At 39.4% G+C, this 14833-nt stretch overlaps 1 protein-coding gene across 6 annotated transcripts in view; it reads left to right on the top strand.

Moving 5' to 3' along the window:
- Window positions 1-14833, top strand: part of SEMA3D (semaphorin 3D) — a 171232-nt gene that overhangs the window by 137137 nt on the left and 19262 nt on the right. For all 6 annotated transcript variants that reach the window (XM_007670948.3, XM_029077347.2, XM_029077344.2 and 3 more), the window contains 3 exons: window positions 9392-9614; window positions 11642-11730; window positions 13385-13426. In XM_007670948.3, coding sequence (XP_007669138.1) covers window positions 9392-9614; window positions 11642-11730; window positions 13385-13426 — 354 coding nt within the window. The remainder of the gene's footprint in view (window positions 1-9391; window positions 9615-11641; window positions 11731-13384; window positions 13427-14833) is intronic.

The raw sequence follows: 14833 nt of genomic DNA, 5'->3' as shown, positions 1-14833 counted from the left end.
GAGGAAGTGTGAGTTAGAGACCCTGTCTGCACTGATCTTTATCACTACTTCTGCTCCCCATACTGTTGGGAATGTTTGTAGGGTTTAAAGATAAACAGGTGGAGGCTTTCCAAAAACCTACACTTAAGCATGCATCCACTTTACTGAAAAAAACTCACATGTCCATGAGAAACCAACTCCATGAAATGTTAATAAAGAAAGTTCAGTTTATAGATTGAGGGAAGGCCCAGAGTTGATTCAGTGCATTCGTTTCATTGTTGTTGTTTATTTTGCTGTTGAACCTAGGTTTTATCTAATTAGGCAGATCCAGACTTTGTTGGGCCTTCAGTTGCAATGGCAGCTTTTCTAACCCTCTCTGACACCTTTCATCCCACAAAAGTCTCCCTTCCTATGGGATCTGGCCATAGTGAATCCACCTGGACCCAATCAGAACCTTAGTCCATCAGCATTTAGTTGTATGCCTTTATCATACAATTTTCTATCATTTGGGTTCTGATGAATCTTCCAAGTGTTTACATGCTTTTGTTTATGTTTTGGGGATCTTTTATTTTGTTTGCATATTTGAATTATAGTTATGGCTCTGTCAGATTATAATTCATCAAGAATAGGACCTGTCTTCCTCCTCTTTTGAAAGTTGCTACAATCTACAGTGTGCACTCAATAACAACTCACTCTGTGAAGGACTGGTCGATTGCCATCTGGCAGTAGCAGTGGTGCAGTCTGAAAGAATACCACCCTATTTTGTTAAATGACAGTAAATGCATTTTTAGACCCTCTGACTCAGTCAGCTGCGTGACTTTGGGCAAGCCACTAAACTTCTTGGTGCCTCAGTTGCCTCATCTGTAAAATGACAATTAAGACTGTGAGCCCCACATGGGACAACCTGATAACCATGTAGAGAAGCAGCGTGGCTCCGTGGAAAGAGCAAGGACTTGGGAGTCAGAGGTCATGGGTTTGAATGCCAACTCTGCCACTTAGCTGTGTGACTGTGGGCAAGTCACGTAACTTCTGTGGGCCTCAGTAACCTCATCTGTAAAATGGGGATGAAGACTGTGAGCCTCACGTGGGAGAAGCAGTGTGGCTCAGTGAAAAGAGCGTGGGCTTCGGAATCAGAGGTCATGGGTTTGACTCCCGGTTCTGCCACTTGTCAGCTGTGTGACTGTGGGCAAGTCACTTAACTTCTATGTGCCTCAGTTACCTCATCTGTAAAATGGGGATTATCTGTGAGCCTCACGTGGGACAAACTGATTACCCTATATCTGCCCCAGCGCTTAGAACAGTGCCCTGCACATAGTAAGCGCTTAATAAATACCAACAACCTGATTACCCTGTATCTACCCCAGTGCTTAGAACAGTGCTCTGCACATAGTAAGTGCTTAACAAATACCATTATTATTATTATTGTTGTTATTGTTTGACTGTAAGCTTGTAGTGGGCAGGGAATGTGTCTGTTATATTGTACTCCCCAAAATGCTTAGTACAGTGCTTTGCACACAGTAAGTGCTCAGTAAATACAATTGACTGACTAAAAGGCTGGAGAGGATCCTGATACAAGTTAGTTTAGCCATCTCAACTATCCAGAGGCTCAAGATGTAAGCTTCCTTTAATCATCTGAATCCCTTTGGGTCAGATTTCAAGTGAAATAAAGAGTTGAAAATTTCCAAATACCTGGGTGAAATGTGGAAAAAATATGAACTAATAAAGATATTTTCTCGAAGGCCAAACTATTTTGAATAGGTGTGCACCCCATATAGCCTTCATCTTCCCTGCTCAGTGATATGATATGTCCAATATATATTCATTCCTAGTAGTGTAGTATTCCACAGAAGAGCCAAACTGTGGTTAGAAACAGATGTTGCAGTAAGGGACACCATGTTTATGAGAAGAGATATGGTGCATAATTGTTTCTGTAACCGTCCCTTATGATAGCTAACTAAGCATGCATTTTACTTTTATATGCGAGAAACCAACTTTGTGAAAAAAATATTTTTATATCAACTGGCATGCTATGGAGAAGTGATACTTTGCATTCAAACATATGATCTATTGGCATAGTTCTTTAGATACTCTAAGCCTCAGGCTCCTTTATCCACATTAGGTCTATTGAAGTACTCAACTCTGCTGTGTAGCCCTAACAAACTAATTATAGTAGGCAAGCCAGCTTTCCCCCAGACTTCCCTTTGATTATTTTCCTGGAATATTCTCTCCAAATCTTTTTCTTTAAATAATCCCATCTCACTTTCCACAGTTCTGCTAGTGTGATGATTCTTCTTGGGTATAATTGTTCCTGAAAATATGCTGAGTACCTAATAAGGTTTGTTCAGTGGTGGTTACTTTGAGGGAGCTGGAATAAAGTTTTTGAGACTTGAAAACCAGTTTGCACTCCCAGCTGTACTTCAAGGAGTCAACTTTAGTTAGTTGTGGTCTGTTTCTTTGATAGTGGTTAGGACTCCCACTGCTTTTACCGCCTTTGTTTAATCACTTGGCCTATAAATAAATTCATAGGAGTACCATATTGAGACCATCTTTCCTTTGAAGTTTAATTCCTATACTTGTGCCTGCTTCCTCTTGCCATTAAGGTTGAAGCCAGAGTTATTCATCCTATCTCTGCCTTCTGTTGACATTATCACTTCACTTAAGTAAATACTGCAGCTTGCAGTGTATGTCATGACCACTTTGATTTTGAAGCTCTGACAAAATGCTGTGTTTCCTGTTGCATGTTGTCAAAGATAAACTCCCCACATTACTGTGATATCATTCCTTTAAAATGCTGAGCCACTAGCTCAGCAAGACTGAGGGAAGACTCGCGAGGCCCTTTTCCAAGTCAAATGGTTGGCCTGCCCTCTACTGTTTGCTTAAGAAATCTGAAGCGTTGCCTCTATCACACTTTTGATTCAGACCTTCCTCCCCTGCTGGGTGTTCCAGCGGGATAGCGTTAATGAGAAGCACTAAGAAAAATGAAACAAGGAAGAGTCAACTGTGCAAATAGGTATTTTCATTTAAGAGTGAAACAAGGGTCAAGTAATAATAAATAACAGTCTGCCAGAAACTCTAAGTTATGCTCGCTGGGATGAGTGGTTGTTTTGGATCTTTCATTTTGGCCTTAGAAGCTATGTAGATAGTAGAATTTTTCTATATTTTGATGGGGATTTAGCTAGTATACTTGCACGAATACTCAAATACCAAAAGCTTGGTTTCAAGGCAGTTTTCTGTCATCATCTTTTTGATCATAAGCATCAGAAGGGCAGACCAGTTCTCACTCAAATCAATCAATAGTATTTATTGTGCACGGGACAATTTTCAAACACTCAATCCCTGCCAACAAGAAGAGGATATGGCAAGTACCTGGACCAAGTTGGTTGCCATTTGGATAGAAAGAAAGGACTAATCCAGGAAATTCTGTGGGTAAAAAGCAATAGGTTTTAGTGACAGACTGAATGTAAAAGTTGAAAGAGAACAAGGAGAAAATCAAGACTACACCCTTTAAGATAGGGAGAATGGTGGTATGGTGGGAAATTTAGGTCTGTACACTGGATTTATGCTACTTAAACTCCCCTACTCCTCCTTCCTCTCAATTCTTTGTACCTTATTGAATGCTCTACATAGCCATTGGTGTCTGAGTAGATTCTATTCTGAAATTTTCTGTGGCCTCCTACTTGTGCATAATGGATTGAGAATTTCCTTAAACTCAGTCACCTTTCACCTTTCAGCCCTTCTAAAAGTTTATTTTGTTGGTAGGGAAGGTTGGCATTTTTGCTAGGAGTAAGCTTATAAAGCCACTTACAAAGTTAGGGTCATCTGAGTAGTTCTCCCATTGCTCTCCCCTAGTGTTTCCTAATGTGTGCTGTGTGAGAGCATGGAAGGGAAGGGGATAGCCTTCATATCTCACAGGTCAGGGTAAAGTGTGAACAGGGGTCAGCTACAATCAATCGCCACCTGAACTAACAGTTTTCTTCAGTTGGCCAAACCCTTCAGCTTTTCAAAAAAATGCCTGGATCTTTCAAGAACCTTATTTCTCAAATGTAAACATTTCATGAAGGCAGCTTAGGTCTAATCGATGGAGTTCAGGGTCAAGCTGAAGCCTCCAAGTATCCCCTTAGCCACATTCAGCTTCAGTCTGAGTTTCTGGTCGCCTATTTAATGCTCTGAGGTTATTCTCGAGCCCTTGTCTTGTCTTCCAGGACCAGGATACTATTTCCATTGGGGCTCCTATTGAAACAGTACCAGGTTCATGGTGGCTAGGCAGAACAGGAAGCCAGTGAACAGTTTTACAACCTGTATTTTGTGAACTTGGATGCTCAGAAGTTGTTTGGTTAAAGATGGCAGCAGCTAGGGCAAAACATGATTGATAATTCAAACCACATGAGAGAACTTCTGAACTGACTTGAAGTCCCATGTGCTCTTCAATAGGCCTCTGGGCTGAATTCAGCACCTTGTGTTTTTCCAGAGCTGAGACTACTCTGCCAAGTATGTACTTTCCTTTCATTTCTCAGCAGTTCGGGGGGATTTGGGTGCTGGTGAGATCCAGAAAAATTAGATGGAAGCGATAGATGGGTTGCGTCTTTGTAAACACTCCTCTAAAATCCTTGCTATTAAAGACAGGTCTGCCCTTGGTGCTACTTGGACAAAACCCTTTAAAGACCCCAGGGTTTCCCAGCTGCTGGCAGAGAGCTCAAGTCTGATTTATTTTGATGTACTCAGTCACTTACTGTGACACATCTCCCCTCTGTTTAAGCCCACTGCTGATTAGTTTAGAGGAAACGCTACCCAAGGAGGCAGCCCATAACAACGGGTAGAGAAAACCTTAAACAGCTGTCTGGTGCTTTGCCAGTGGGCAGAGGTCTCTCATGGGATGCAAAGCTCGCTCTCTCTCCCTTTCTTAATCATTGCTTCCCTCTCTTTCTATTAAAGACTCCTCTTTAAACAACTGGTCCAGCCAAGTACAACACTTTTAACACCTGAACAGTTGCCAGTCCCACTGAGGAGTTTAGCCATCACTGTCTCCCTGTCACTTCACTCTTTTAACCTATAGATAGCGATTTGGGGCAGGTTCCACAGCCTCTCGAGGCCCTCTGCTAGCTATTAAGGCATCCAACAAGAGACTAACTGGGTGGTTTTTTCTTTTTTCTCCAAAGTTCAGGTAATACCTTCTGTCTCGGGACTTCTCATCCAGATTTTCAAACACGCAGTTAAAGCAGCAGATAATTAAAGTGATTTATTTGGAAAACTTATAGAAGGCAGAGTGGTGGAAGTCCCCTAGATATCTCCAAACGGAGGGTGGAGATAAATAACACACTGCAGTGTGTTTGGAGAGGTGCTGATGAGTGCCAGAGGGTAAAGAAATATACAAAGGGAAAGTTATTAAATTTTTAGTGCCAGGGACAGATAGTTTTAATGGGAGTTTCTCTGGCTTCTTCCATGGTAAATGAATGTCAGTGATATTAAAAAAATTTACAGATTGGCTATCACAATTTTAAACTTTTTAAAAAAAAATTTTCTGTGGCCAGTCAGGGACTCTCATCTATAGCTCATTCGCTTTGGGTTTTAACGGATCTTTAGATCTCTCAAGCTGCCTCACTCTGTTATATCAAAGCAAAAATCCGTCTGGCTTCAATACATTGAAATAACATGATTTGGTTCCAAATCTCGTCTGACTACCTCAAACCCCCAGGACTCACTTTGCAAAAGCACAATAGAGACTGGAATATGAGAGATCATCATGCCCAGCAACCTTAAGGATAAAGATCTTTTTCAAATGCTGGCAAAATGCCACAGAGATGAACGTGCTGGCAAAGTACATTTCAGAGGAGATGCTTTTATGAAAGCCAATTGAAATCAGATTTAAGCTTTGGTGCTATTAACTCCGTCCAAACGCTTTGGTTCAGGGCTGAGTAAGGGAGAGGATCTGTTAACTCTAATACTTCAGGGTTAATATAAGTGATTTTTTTTCTTTCATTTTATCTCTCAGCAAAATTGATTAATACTAATAAGAAAAGTTCATGGTCACAAAGTTGGGACATTACATACTGCATTTTATGTTCAAATTTACATCTCTGGAGTCTGGTAATTTTTTTGGTTCTGTGTGTTTCAAAGTTCAACACTTAACCTTTGAAAGGAGTGACAGACAGTGTTTTACCTAATGAGGTGGTAAACTATTCAAATCCCTGGGGTGACTTTTTTTTAACTGAACTGGAACATACAGTCCATAATTGGACTTTGAGCTGTATATCCACTGATCTGGTTGGCTATTTTCACTACCTGCCTGCTTAGAACAGTGCTTCGTACACAGTAAGTGCTCAATAAATATAATTGAATAAATGAATGCTGGCTATTTAAAATTATTATAGTGCCCTTGATAGTTGCCTAGCTATTAGTGGAGATGACACATTTTATTTTGTTAGTTACTAATAACTTCAGAATCCCATTATCTTCCCAAACTGTTCTAATAATTTTCCTCCAACCTAATGTCTCCAGTTTCCTATCTGGGCAAGAGGATATTTTCTAGTTTGAGCCCTCCAGCCAGAAAATTTCAGTTATTTTACCATCCACGTGCATTAATTATTGCTGGGTGTGGTACTGCCAGTTCATTTTTACTTCCCTAGAGCTCAGTTCAGTGCATGGATCCCAGAAGGCACTCCAGAAATACTGCTACCAAATACTATCAAATTTAGGATTTGTCCTTTAAAATCATACACATTCCAAACCGGGAAAAGAAAATTGTAGTTTGAAAGACACCACTTCATGGAGATATAAAACAGCTGCCTGCAAAACACTGAAAGTGTCCTGTGCCTGTTTGGAAGGTCTTGCGGCTGGATTTTAAAATTTAGACGTGAAAACCATTTGGTTTTGACTTTCCGTATTCAGTCACCAGAGGGCAGTGCAGACTTGCTAATAAGGTCTAGAGGCCAATGACACTGACAAAAGGCGAAGAAACGAAACAATGGCCTATAATAATAATGTTGGTATTTAAGTGCTTACTATGTGCAGAGTACTGTTCTAAGCGCTAGGGTAGATACAGGGTAATCAGGTTGTCCCACGTGAGGCTCACAGTTAATCCCCATTTTCCAGATGAGGTAACTGAGGCACAGAGAACTTAAGTGACTTGCCCACAGTCACACCGCTGACAAGTGGCAGAGCCAGGATTCGAACCCATGACCTCTGACTCCCAAGCCCGGGCTCTTTCCACTGATCCACGCTGCTTCTGATGGATGCGTTAAAACAATGCCCGCTAGTTTGTTTTATCCATCCCTAAATTGGTCCAAAGTATTGTCCTTAACTTTCTAAAATCAGTCAGGATGATTTTAAATTGCTCCATTGACTTCAGAAATACAGTTCTTCCAAGAAGCCTTTCAGACATTTTTCATTCATTCATTCATTCAATAGTATTTATTGAGCGCTTACTATGTGCGAAGCACTGTACTAAGTGATATTTCACTTGTTTTTTTAATAACAGATATTCTTTTGATTTCAGATTAGCATGCTTTGATTTACTTATAAAAAAGAATGTGACGGTTTTCCTATAATTTAGATCAATCACTAATAATAAGCAAAAATGCCTTGCATTCATTCTGAGACTTTCTTCTGATGAGCTCAAAACAGTAATTCAACATATTTAACAAGGGTTACTTTCAGTTTCACAGCCTAATTGTCCCATTATGTGATTTTCATTTCTGAAGGACTGTAAGTTCCTTCTTCCAACGTGGAATTTATTCACAAAATATTGAAATATGAGCATGTTTCCTGAAATGTAGCTTGTGACTGCAGATGTTAAGACGCAGTAGTCTAGACAGTCATTTAATCACTTTGTGAGAGAACTCCTCATGTCACTGCCTTTTCTTGGGCTTCTGAAAATTTATATGTAGTGAAGATGATTCAAACACAGGAGCATGCATTTTCTCTTGGGAAATATCTTCGATTGACGCATTAGACCCAGAAAATGGGGCTGAATCAGATATTCCACTACAGGATTTGCCATTTTAAAAATCCCATGAATTCGACTTAGGTCTACTCTCAGCCCAAATAGAAATGTTAAGACCTCCTCTTTTTTTTTTCTATAGATCTGGATCAAGTACCTGCTGGCTTGACCATCAGCCAGGAAGCCCCTTTTCCTGGTCACTGGCCACTTTCTCTTTCCCTTTCCTGGATCTCTATTGTGTGAATATGACTTCAGGAGTGCAGCCTCCTCTGATAAACCCCGTGTGTTGGAGGACATGGATTAATAAAAGGAAACAAGTATATTGTGTAACTTCAAATATATATTAAAAACCTTAAAAAAAGTAAGGAATAGGAAAAGAAAGAATAGGGATGCACAGGAGTTGTTGATAGACATTTTAAAGTCATTAGTTTGTAGGCATCTCAATGTCAGGGACCATGATTTCTATTTTGTTTGCTCCCTAACACTGAATACTTTTCTCTGCATTCAGTAGGCACTCAATAAATGCTCTTGGTGTTGAGGATGCTCATCAGTGTATGAATACCTACTATGTGTAGCGTACTGAACTAAGTGATTTTTTATGTTTGTTAAGCACTTATTATATGCCAGGCACTGTATTAAGCAGTGTACCAAACTAATCAGGTTGGACTGTGAGCCCCAGTCTTAATCCTCATTTTACAGATGAGGTAACTAAGGTGCAGAGAAGAGAAGTGACTTGAGAAAATAACACAGCAGACAAGTGGCGGAACTGGAATCAGAACTCAGGGCCTTCTGACTCCCAGGCCCAAGCTCTTTCCCCTAGGCCACGCTGCTTCTCAGTTTGCTTAGAAGCTGAAAATAAAACTAGAAGACCTGGTTGATCCCTGCCCTCCGGGACCTTATATGGCGGAAGTGGGAAAGGAAAAGAAGACAAATAGAAAGAAAACAAAATGATTATTGAGGTAAATGTGCAAAAAAAGACTTTGTGGACGGATGTAAACTTCCTCCAAGCAATAGGAAACAACATTCAATTGTTTGCCTCCTAATCTACCTGCTTTACCCTCCAGGTGAAATGGCCAGACTAAGCCTTTATAGTCGACTCTGATAGATGTAAGGAGCCTGTAACACACATAAGCTACTCATTCCTATTTGATACAATTTGAGGCTTGTTTGACAGAGAAAAATGGGTGTATTCAGCACGAAGCACTATTCATGAATGATTCTGCCAAGTTTCTCAGGTTTCTTCAAATTTAATTTTAGCTTTAATTTCCAAGAAACCTCCAATACAATTTCCGCAGATAAAAAGCAATTCAGCCTTTACAGTGGGAGGGTCTCTAAACTGTGAGCCCATTGTTGGGTAGGGATTGTCTCCATCTGATGCTGAATTGTACTTTCCAATAGTACAATGCTCTGCACCCAGTAAGTGCTCAATAAACACGATTGAATGAGTGAATGATTCTCTCCTTCCTTCTCTTTCAGTGTCCAAGCAAAACCTATGACCCACTGATCAAATCAACCCGGGATTTCCCAGATGATGTCATTAGCTTTATAAAGCGTCATCCTGTGATGTATAAATCAGTGTACCCGGTCTCTGGAGGACCTTCATTTACTAGAATCAACGTGGATTACAGATTGACCCAAATTGTGGTGGATCACGTTATGGCAGAAGATGGCCAGTATGATGTGATGTTTCTTGGAACAGGTATGCTCAAAGTTTACTTTCATATTCCCGTGAGGCATCATATTGCAAAGAATACAGTGTGGAAAAATGTCCCTTGGCTTTACTGCTATAGAATCAGTCTGCAAGAAGCTGGCATTTTTTAAAAGAAATCGGATATTTTTGCTTGGGGCAGAAGGGAGATGTGATCTATAGACTGAAGTTTTAGAGTGGAATATCTTTTCTACTTCTAGATCAAAGTTCTGTTGCCTTAAGAAATCCCCCATCTATGGTCATACAACCTGCCTATCCACTTAAATGATAAATTGTAATGACACGGTTAATACTGTCTTCAAAATGGAAAGGCTTCTTTAGTGTTATGGTCATCACCATTAGTGGAAAGGAGCTAGGTGAAAAAAAGTGAAAACTGTTTCAAGGAAAACACTCCCAATTCCTCCAAAATGTGGTCTTTGTGCAGATGACCTCTTAAAAAACATTTTCTATTAGACAATTGGAGATCACTTGTATTACCTATGCAGTGTTTTCAGGTAGATTCTGACTGTATAAAACAGTAAATGCATACTATTCAAACACAAAAGAGTACCAAATAATTGTGTCTGTATTCAAAAATAGAAATAAAGGGAATGGAGAAAATTAGAAAAGATTCATGTCCTCATAAGATTTTTAGATTGTGAGCCTTGAGGGACAGGCACCTTTACTAATTCCCTCTGTGTATTCTTTCACAGTACTTAATGCAGTGCTCAGCATACAGTAAGTGCTTAATAAATAATTTCATAACTAATAAGAGTTCAAAGAATGTGGAATTCATATTCAATACATATTAATATGCCACTAATGCATATTCAGTCTCTTTGGGGAGCTTCATGAGAGAGTATTGTCACTCCTCAGAGAGACTCAATATGCATTTTGGGAGTTTACAGCAAGGATTTTTTAATCTTTTTTTGCGGGGGGCGCTAAATAGTCCTGCCATCAACAATCTTACAACTAAAACAGCATAGTATAAAGTTTGGGGTGTTAAATAATATGCATTCACTAGGTGGTGCTCTATAATTTCAACTGAGACAAAATGAGTGGCGAGAGTACAATACTAGAAACAAACATCATTATTGTGCTTTATATTTAAATTTTTAGCATATGGAAAATGAGTCTCTAAGATAATATTTCAAGGATAATGTAGCTAGTTTTATTAAAACAGGAACAGAATAACTCAAGAGGTTTTGCCTAGCACAAGTTGAGTTAATAATAATAATAATAATGTTGGTATTTGTTAAGCGCTTACTATGTGCCGAGCACTGTTCTAAGCGCTGGGGTAGACATAGGGGAATCAGGTTGTCCCACGTGGGGCTCACAGTCTTAATCCCCATTTTACAGATGAGGGAACTGAGGCACGGAGAAGTGAAGTGACTTGCCCACAGTCACACAGCCGACAAGTGGCAGAGCTGGGATTCGAACTCATGAGCCCTGACTCCAAAGCCCGTGCTCTTTCCACTGAGCCACGCTGAGTTATATGCAATACTGTGAATTGTGCTCCCACAATGTTAGGAAAGATTAGCAACATCAGTTAAATATACATATTGCAACTTGCTTCTGATAGGAATATTTAGTAAATTATTTTTGATTATCTTCCTTATAGCATGTCACCCCATTGAGAATTCAGTGGTACTCCATGACTTGCTCCCAGAATGACATTTTATTCCATTGAATTTTGATCCTCATTGTTTTTCAAGGTCAAAGTCAAAGATTTTGCAAAGAAGATAAGTTACTTAAATCCAAGCAGGCCTACAGAATTACCTAGTAGTCCTCTAGTCCTCTTCAAAATGATAAGGAATGCCATTTCAAAGTAGTGAATGGAAATTTCAGGGTTTTTCCCCTTGGAAAGTAATAAGTTCTGAAACCATTTTCCCATTTTAGAGTCCTAGCAGTTAAGTCAGAGTCACCATATGGAGATGGTATAGACTTAATGGAATATCAGCATGGCTAGAAATATTATAATTCCTTTTCAAATATTGAAAAGCCAACAGCAGGTTCTGACATAATACATTTTGTCTCAGACATAGGAACAATACTAAAAGTTGTCAGCATTACAAAGGAGAAGTGGAATATGGAAGAGGTAGTCTTGGAAGAGTTACACATATTCAAGGTAAGCTTCAAATCGACAGGCTGTATCCACAACTTGAAAGAAAAGCTAGGGAAATTGATAAAATAACTGTACATGTGTTTAATACATCGTGTCTTTTGCCCAGGGAGCTCTTTGATTTTAGTCTTTTAATGTCTGTCTTCCAAAGCCTTGGAAGCCAATTATAAATATCACTGAGACAGGGGCCAGCTCTCTTCTGTGGTCTGCCACTGAATTAAGAGCCTCTGAGTGCCCTTTACTGCTGCGTCCTTTAAATGCATAGTCAGCACAAATGTGCAAGGTCAAATTATGGCCTAAAGTGATCTTCGGTCACCCAGACACTCTGTCACTGTACAGATTCTATTTCAATTGGAAAGGAGCAAAATAAAGGAAATGGTATACATTTATTTTTTTTCCCTCTCTTCCCTGCCAAATTAAAGTGGTAAGTGCTATTGTGGGATTATCCAATATAGAGCTCAGGGAATTTGCCTTAAGGATTCTAGAATTTCAGTGGCATTCGGTATCCTGAAACCAAATTTTGCAAAAGAGATAGGGTGGCCTCGTGGAATGAGTTTGGGATTGGGAGTCAAGAAACTTGGATCTAATCCCATTGTTTCCTGTGATCTGGTGTATACTTAACATCTTTGGGCCTCAGTTTTCCGATCTGTAAAATACCTGCTTTCCTTATCTGTTAAATTGTGTGCCCCATGTCAGAAACTACTACGTCTGATGTGGTTATTGTGTTCACCTCAGTATTTAGCAAGCAGTGAGCTATAAATATGAAAAATTAATGGTAATAAAAATTGAATTGTCATTTTGATCTAACACTGATCTAAGAAAAGAATGAGAACTTTCCATTTTCTAGAGTTAAGATTATAGTTAAGTAGGAATCTTTAATAAATATCCTAGACTCCCTGCTACAGATTTGATCTCTAGATTCCCCACTGCCCCCATCTGAAGTAAATTTTGTGAGACTGCTGATTCTAGATCATGACTACTTCTACATCAAATTTGCAGGACTTTTAGAGAAAGCAAGACCTACCTCTGAAGAGGCCCAAGAACTTTGTGGTTCAGGAGACCTTGTTTACTTAATGGATTCTGATGATGTTAATGAGGGAGGAGTTAGTGGAATTGAATGCTGTTGACATTTTCAAACAAAAACCACCCAGAATTTTGAGTAGGTTTTAAGAAAGACAGAAGGATTACCAGCATTTACTAAGTACAACAAATAAATTCAAATGGATCAAAAAAACACATCAAATTTGCTCTTTTTAAATCTTTGAAAGTCCAACAGAAGGCCCTAGTCCCTCATTTTGAAGACCTTCTAAATAGTAAAGCAGTAAAACCTCTTGAAAGATTGTGAAACCAGATTGTAAACATGATAGAGAAAATGGTAAATTTTTCATCAATTATAATTACAGTTATATTAACTACAGTGCATTTTTAAGTAACTGTGTTTAATCTCTGGACAGTTGTTAATATGTTCATTCATGTCTTTAGCTGTCATAAGAATTTTCACTTGGTTTAACTTTACCTCTGCCTTTCTGTACGTATGGATTAAATGGATCTAGAATGATGAGGCCATTAGCTACTGAGAACATGACAAAGAACACCAGATTGTTTCATTAAATATAGAAGTTGATGAATAAAATGATTGATACTTCACTTCTATTTTCAGCATCCTTCAGTAATCCTGAATATGGAGATGTCTCTGAAGCAGGTAAATTCCATGCTTATGTGTAAACTCTTCTATTGAAATATGTGTAAACTGTTGCCCTTGAAGCATGGTCTTGAAGAAAAGACCTCTGGGAAATCCCAAGGGATGATTCTAACAGCATTAAAGATTTCAGAAGCAGAATGCCACTTTTCTTGATTAGATGTAAACTACAGTGTCTGCTCAGGGATATGAAGGATTGTGCCATTCTTCCCACAATCATTAAAATAGTTTTCCCCTTCTGTTTAGAAGTCCCACATTAGAGTTTCAGTGATAAGTAAATGATATTACCTAGCCCTGAGAGGGGACTTCTTATAGAGAGCAGAGCTCTTTGGGGCCAGAAAGACCAAGGCCAATTAACTGAACTGGAAGTGTGGCACATTTCCTGTTTCTGCTCATCCCCCAGCTGATTTAAGGGAGTGACATGTGTTCCACTCATCCTCACTCTGCTTGGGGCTCACACAGTAAGATCCCAGCTCTGGGCCCCTTCACCTCCCTGAGTTGGTTATGCTGGAAACCGGTAAAACAGCTGACATGACTGGATGCCTTGGTGCCCTGGGGCTGGTTTCCTTGTGGAATTAGGGCTAGTTATCCTGGTCCTGGAAAATATCTCCATACACATGTGTCTGGCCAGCACAATGCTCACCCACAAGCCCGGGAACTATGTTGGCACTTTTTGTGATTAGGAAGACATTCATTTTCAGGACTGTTCTCCCAATTTAAAGTGTTGCCCAGATTGAAAAATTAAATATGGCAGCTAGGGCACCCAGTGTTATCTTCAGGTCCCTTAAATTTCCCTTAACTTCCACAGTCACGGAAAACCGTTTAAACTCAATTCTCCTGAATGCCCATCTGAATATAAAGACAACCTGGGAAGAAGAGAGCAGGGATCATGTCTACTAATTACACTCTCACAGACACCTAGTTTTAGTGCTCTGCACCCAGCCGGATGTCTAAATTTTATAGATGGATTGAAATTAGATTTTTAAAAAAGCTTAGTTGAGTTTTATTGAAATAATTACCTCAGTCTGATCACCAACACATTAAAACACCCACAATTAAAAGATAGTGAAGTATACAAGTACTACAAATCATATTTAATAATTTGTACTCATGCATTACCTGGAGCTGAATGTACTGTAAGGTCCATTTCTAGTCTCATTACAATAAAGGACAAGGCATTCCCCTGGGCCTTGGCTTTACATTTACACTCCAGAATCATTCATTGCTTTTTTTTTTAATGGTATTTGTTAAACACTAACTATGTGCGAGACATTGTTCTAAGCTCTGGGGTAGATACAAGTCAGTCAATTGTATTTATTGAAGGCTTAGAATGTGATGAGCACTGATCCAAGTGCTTAGGAGAGTACAATATAACAGACGTATTCCCTGCCCACAGTGATCTTATAGTCT

Source organism: Ornithorhynchus anatinus, chromosome 13 (genome assembly GCF_004115215.2).
Source record: "Ornithorhynchus anatinus isolate Pmale09 chromosome 13, mOrnAna1.pri.v4, whole genome shotgun sequence".
Classification (NCBI taxonomy): Eukaryota; Metazoa; Chordata; class Mammalia; order Monotremata; family Ornithorhynchidae; genus Ornithorhynchus; species Ornithorhynchus anatinus.
This window is presented reverse-complemented; position numbering and strand designations above follow the sequence as displayed.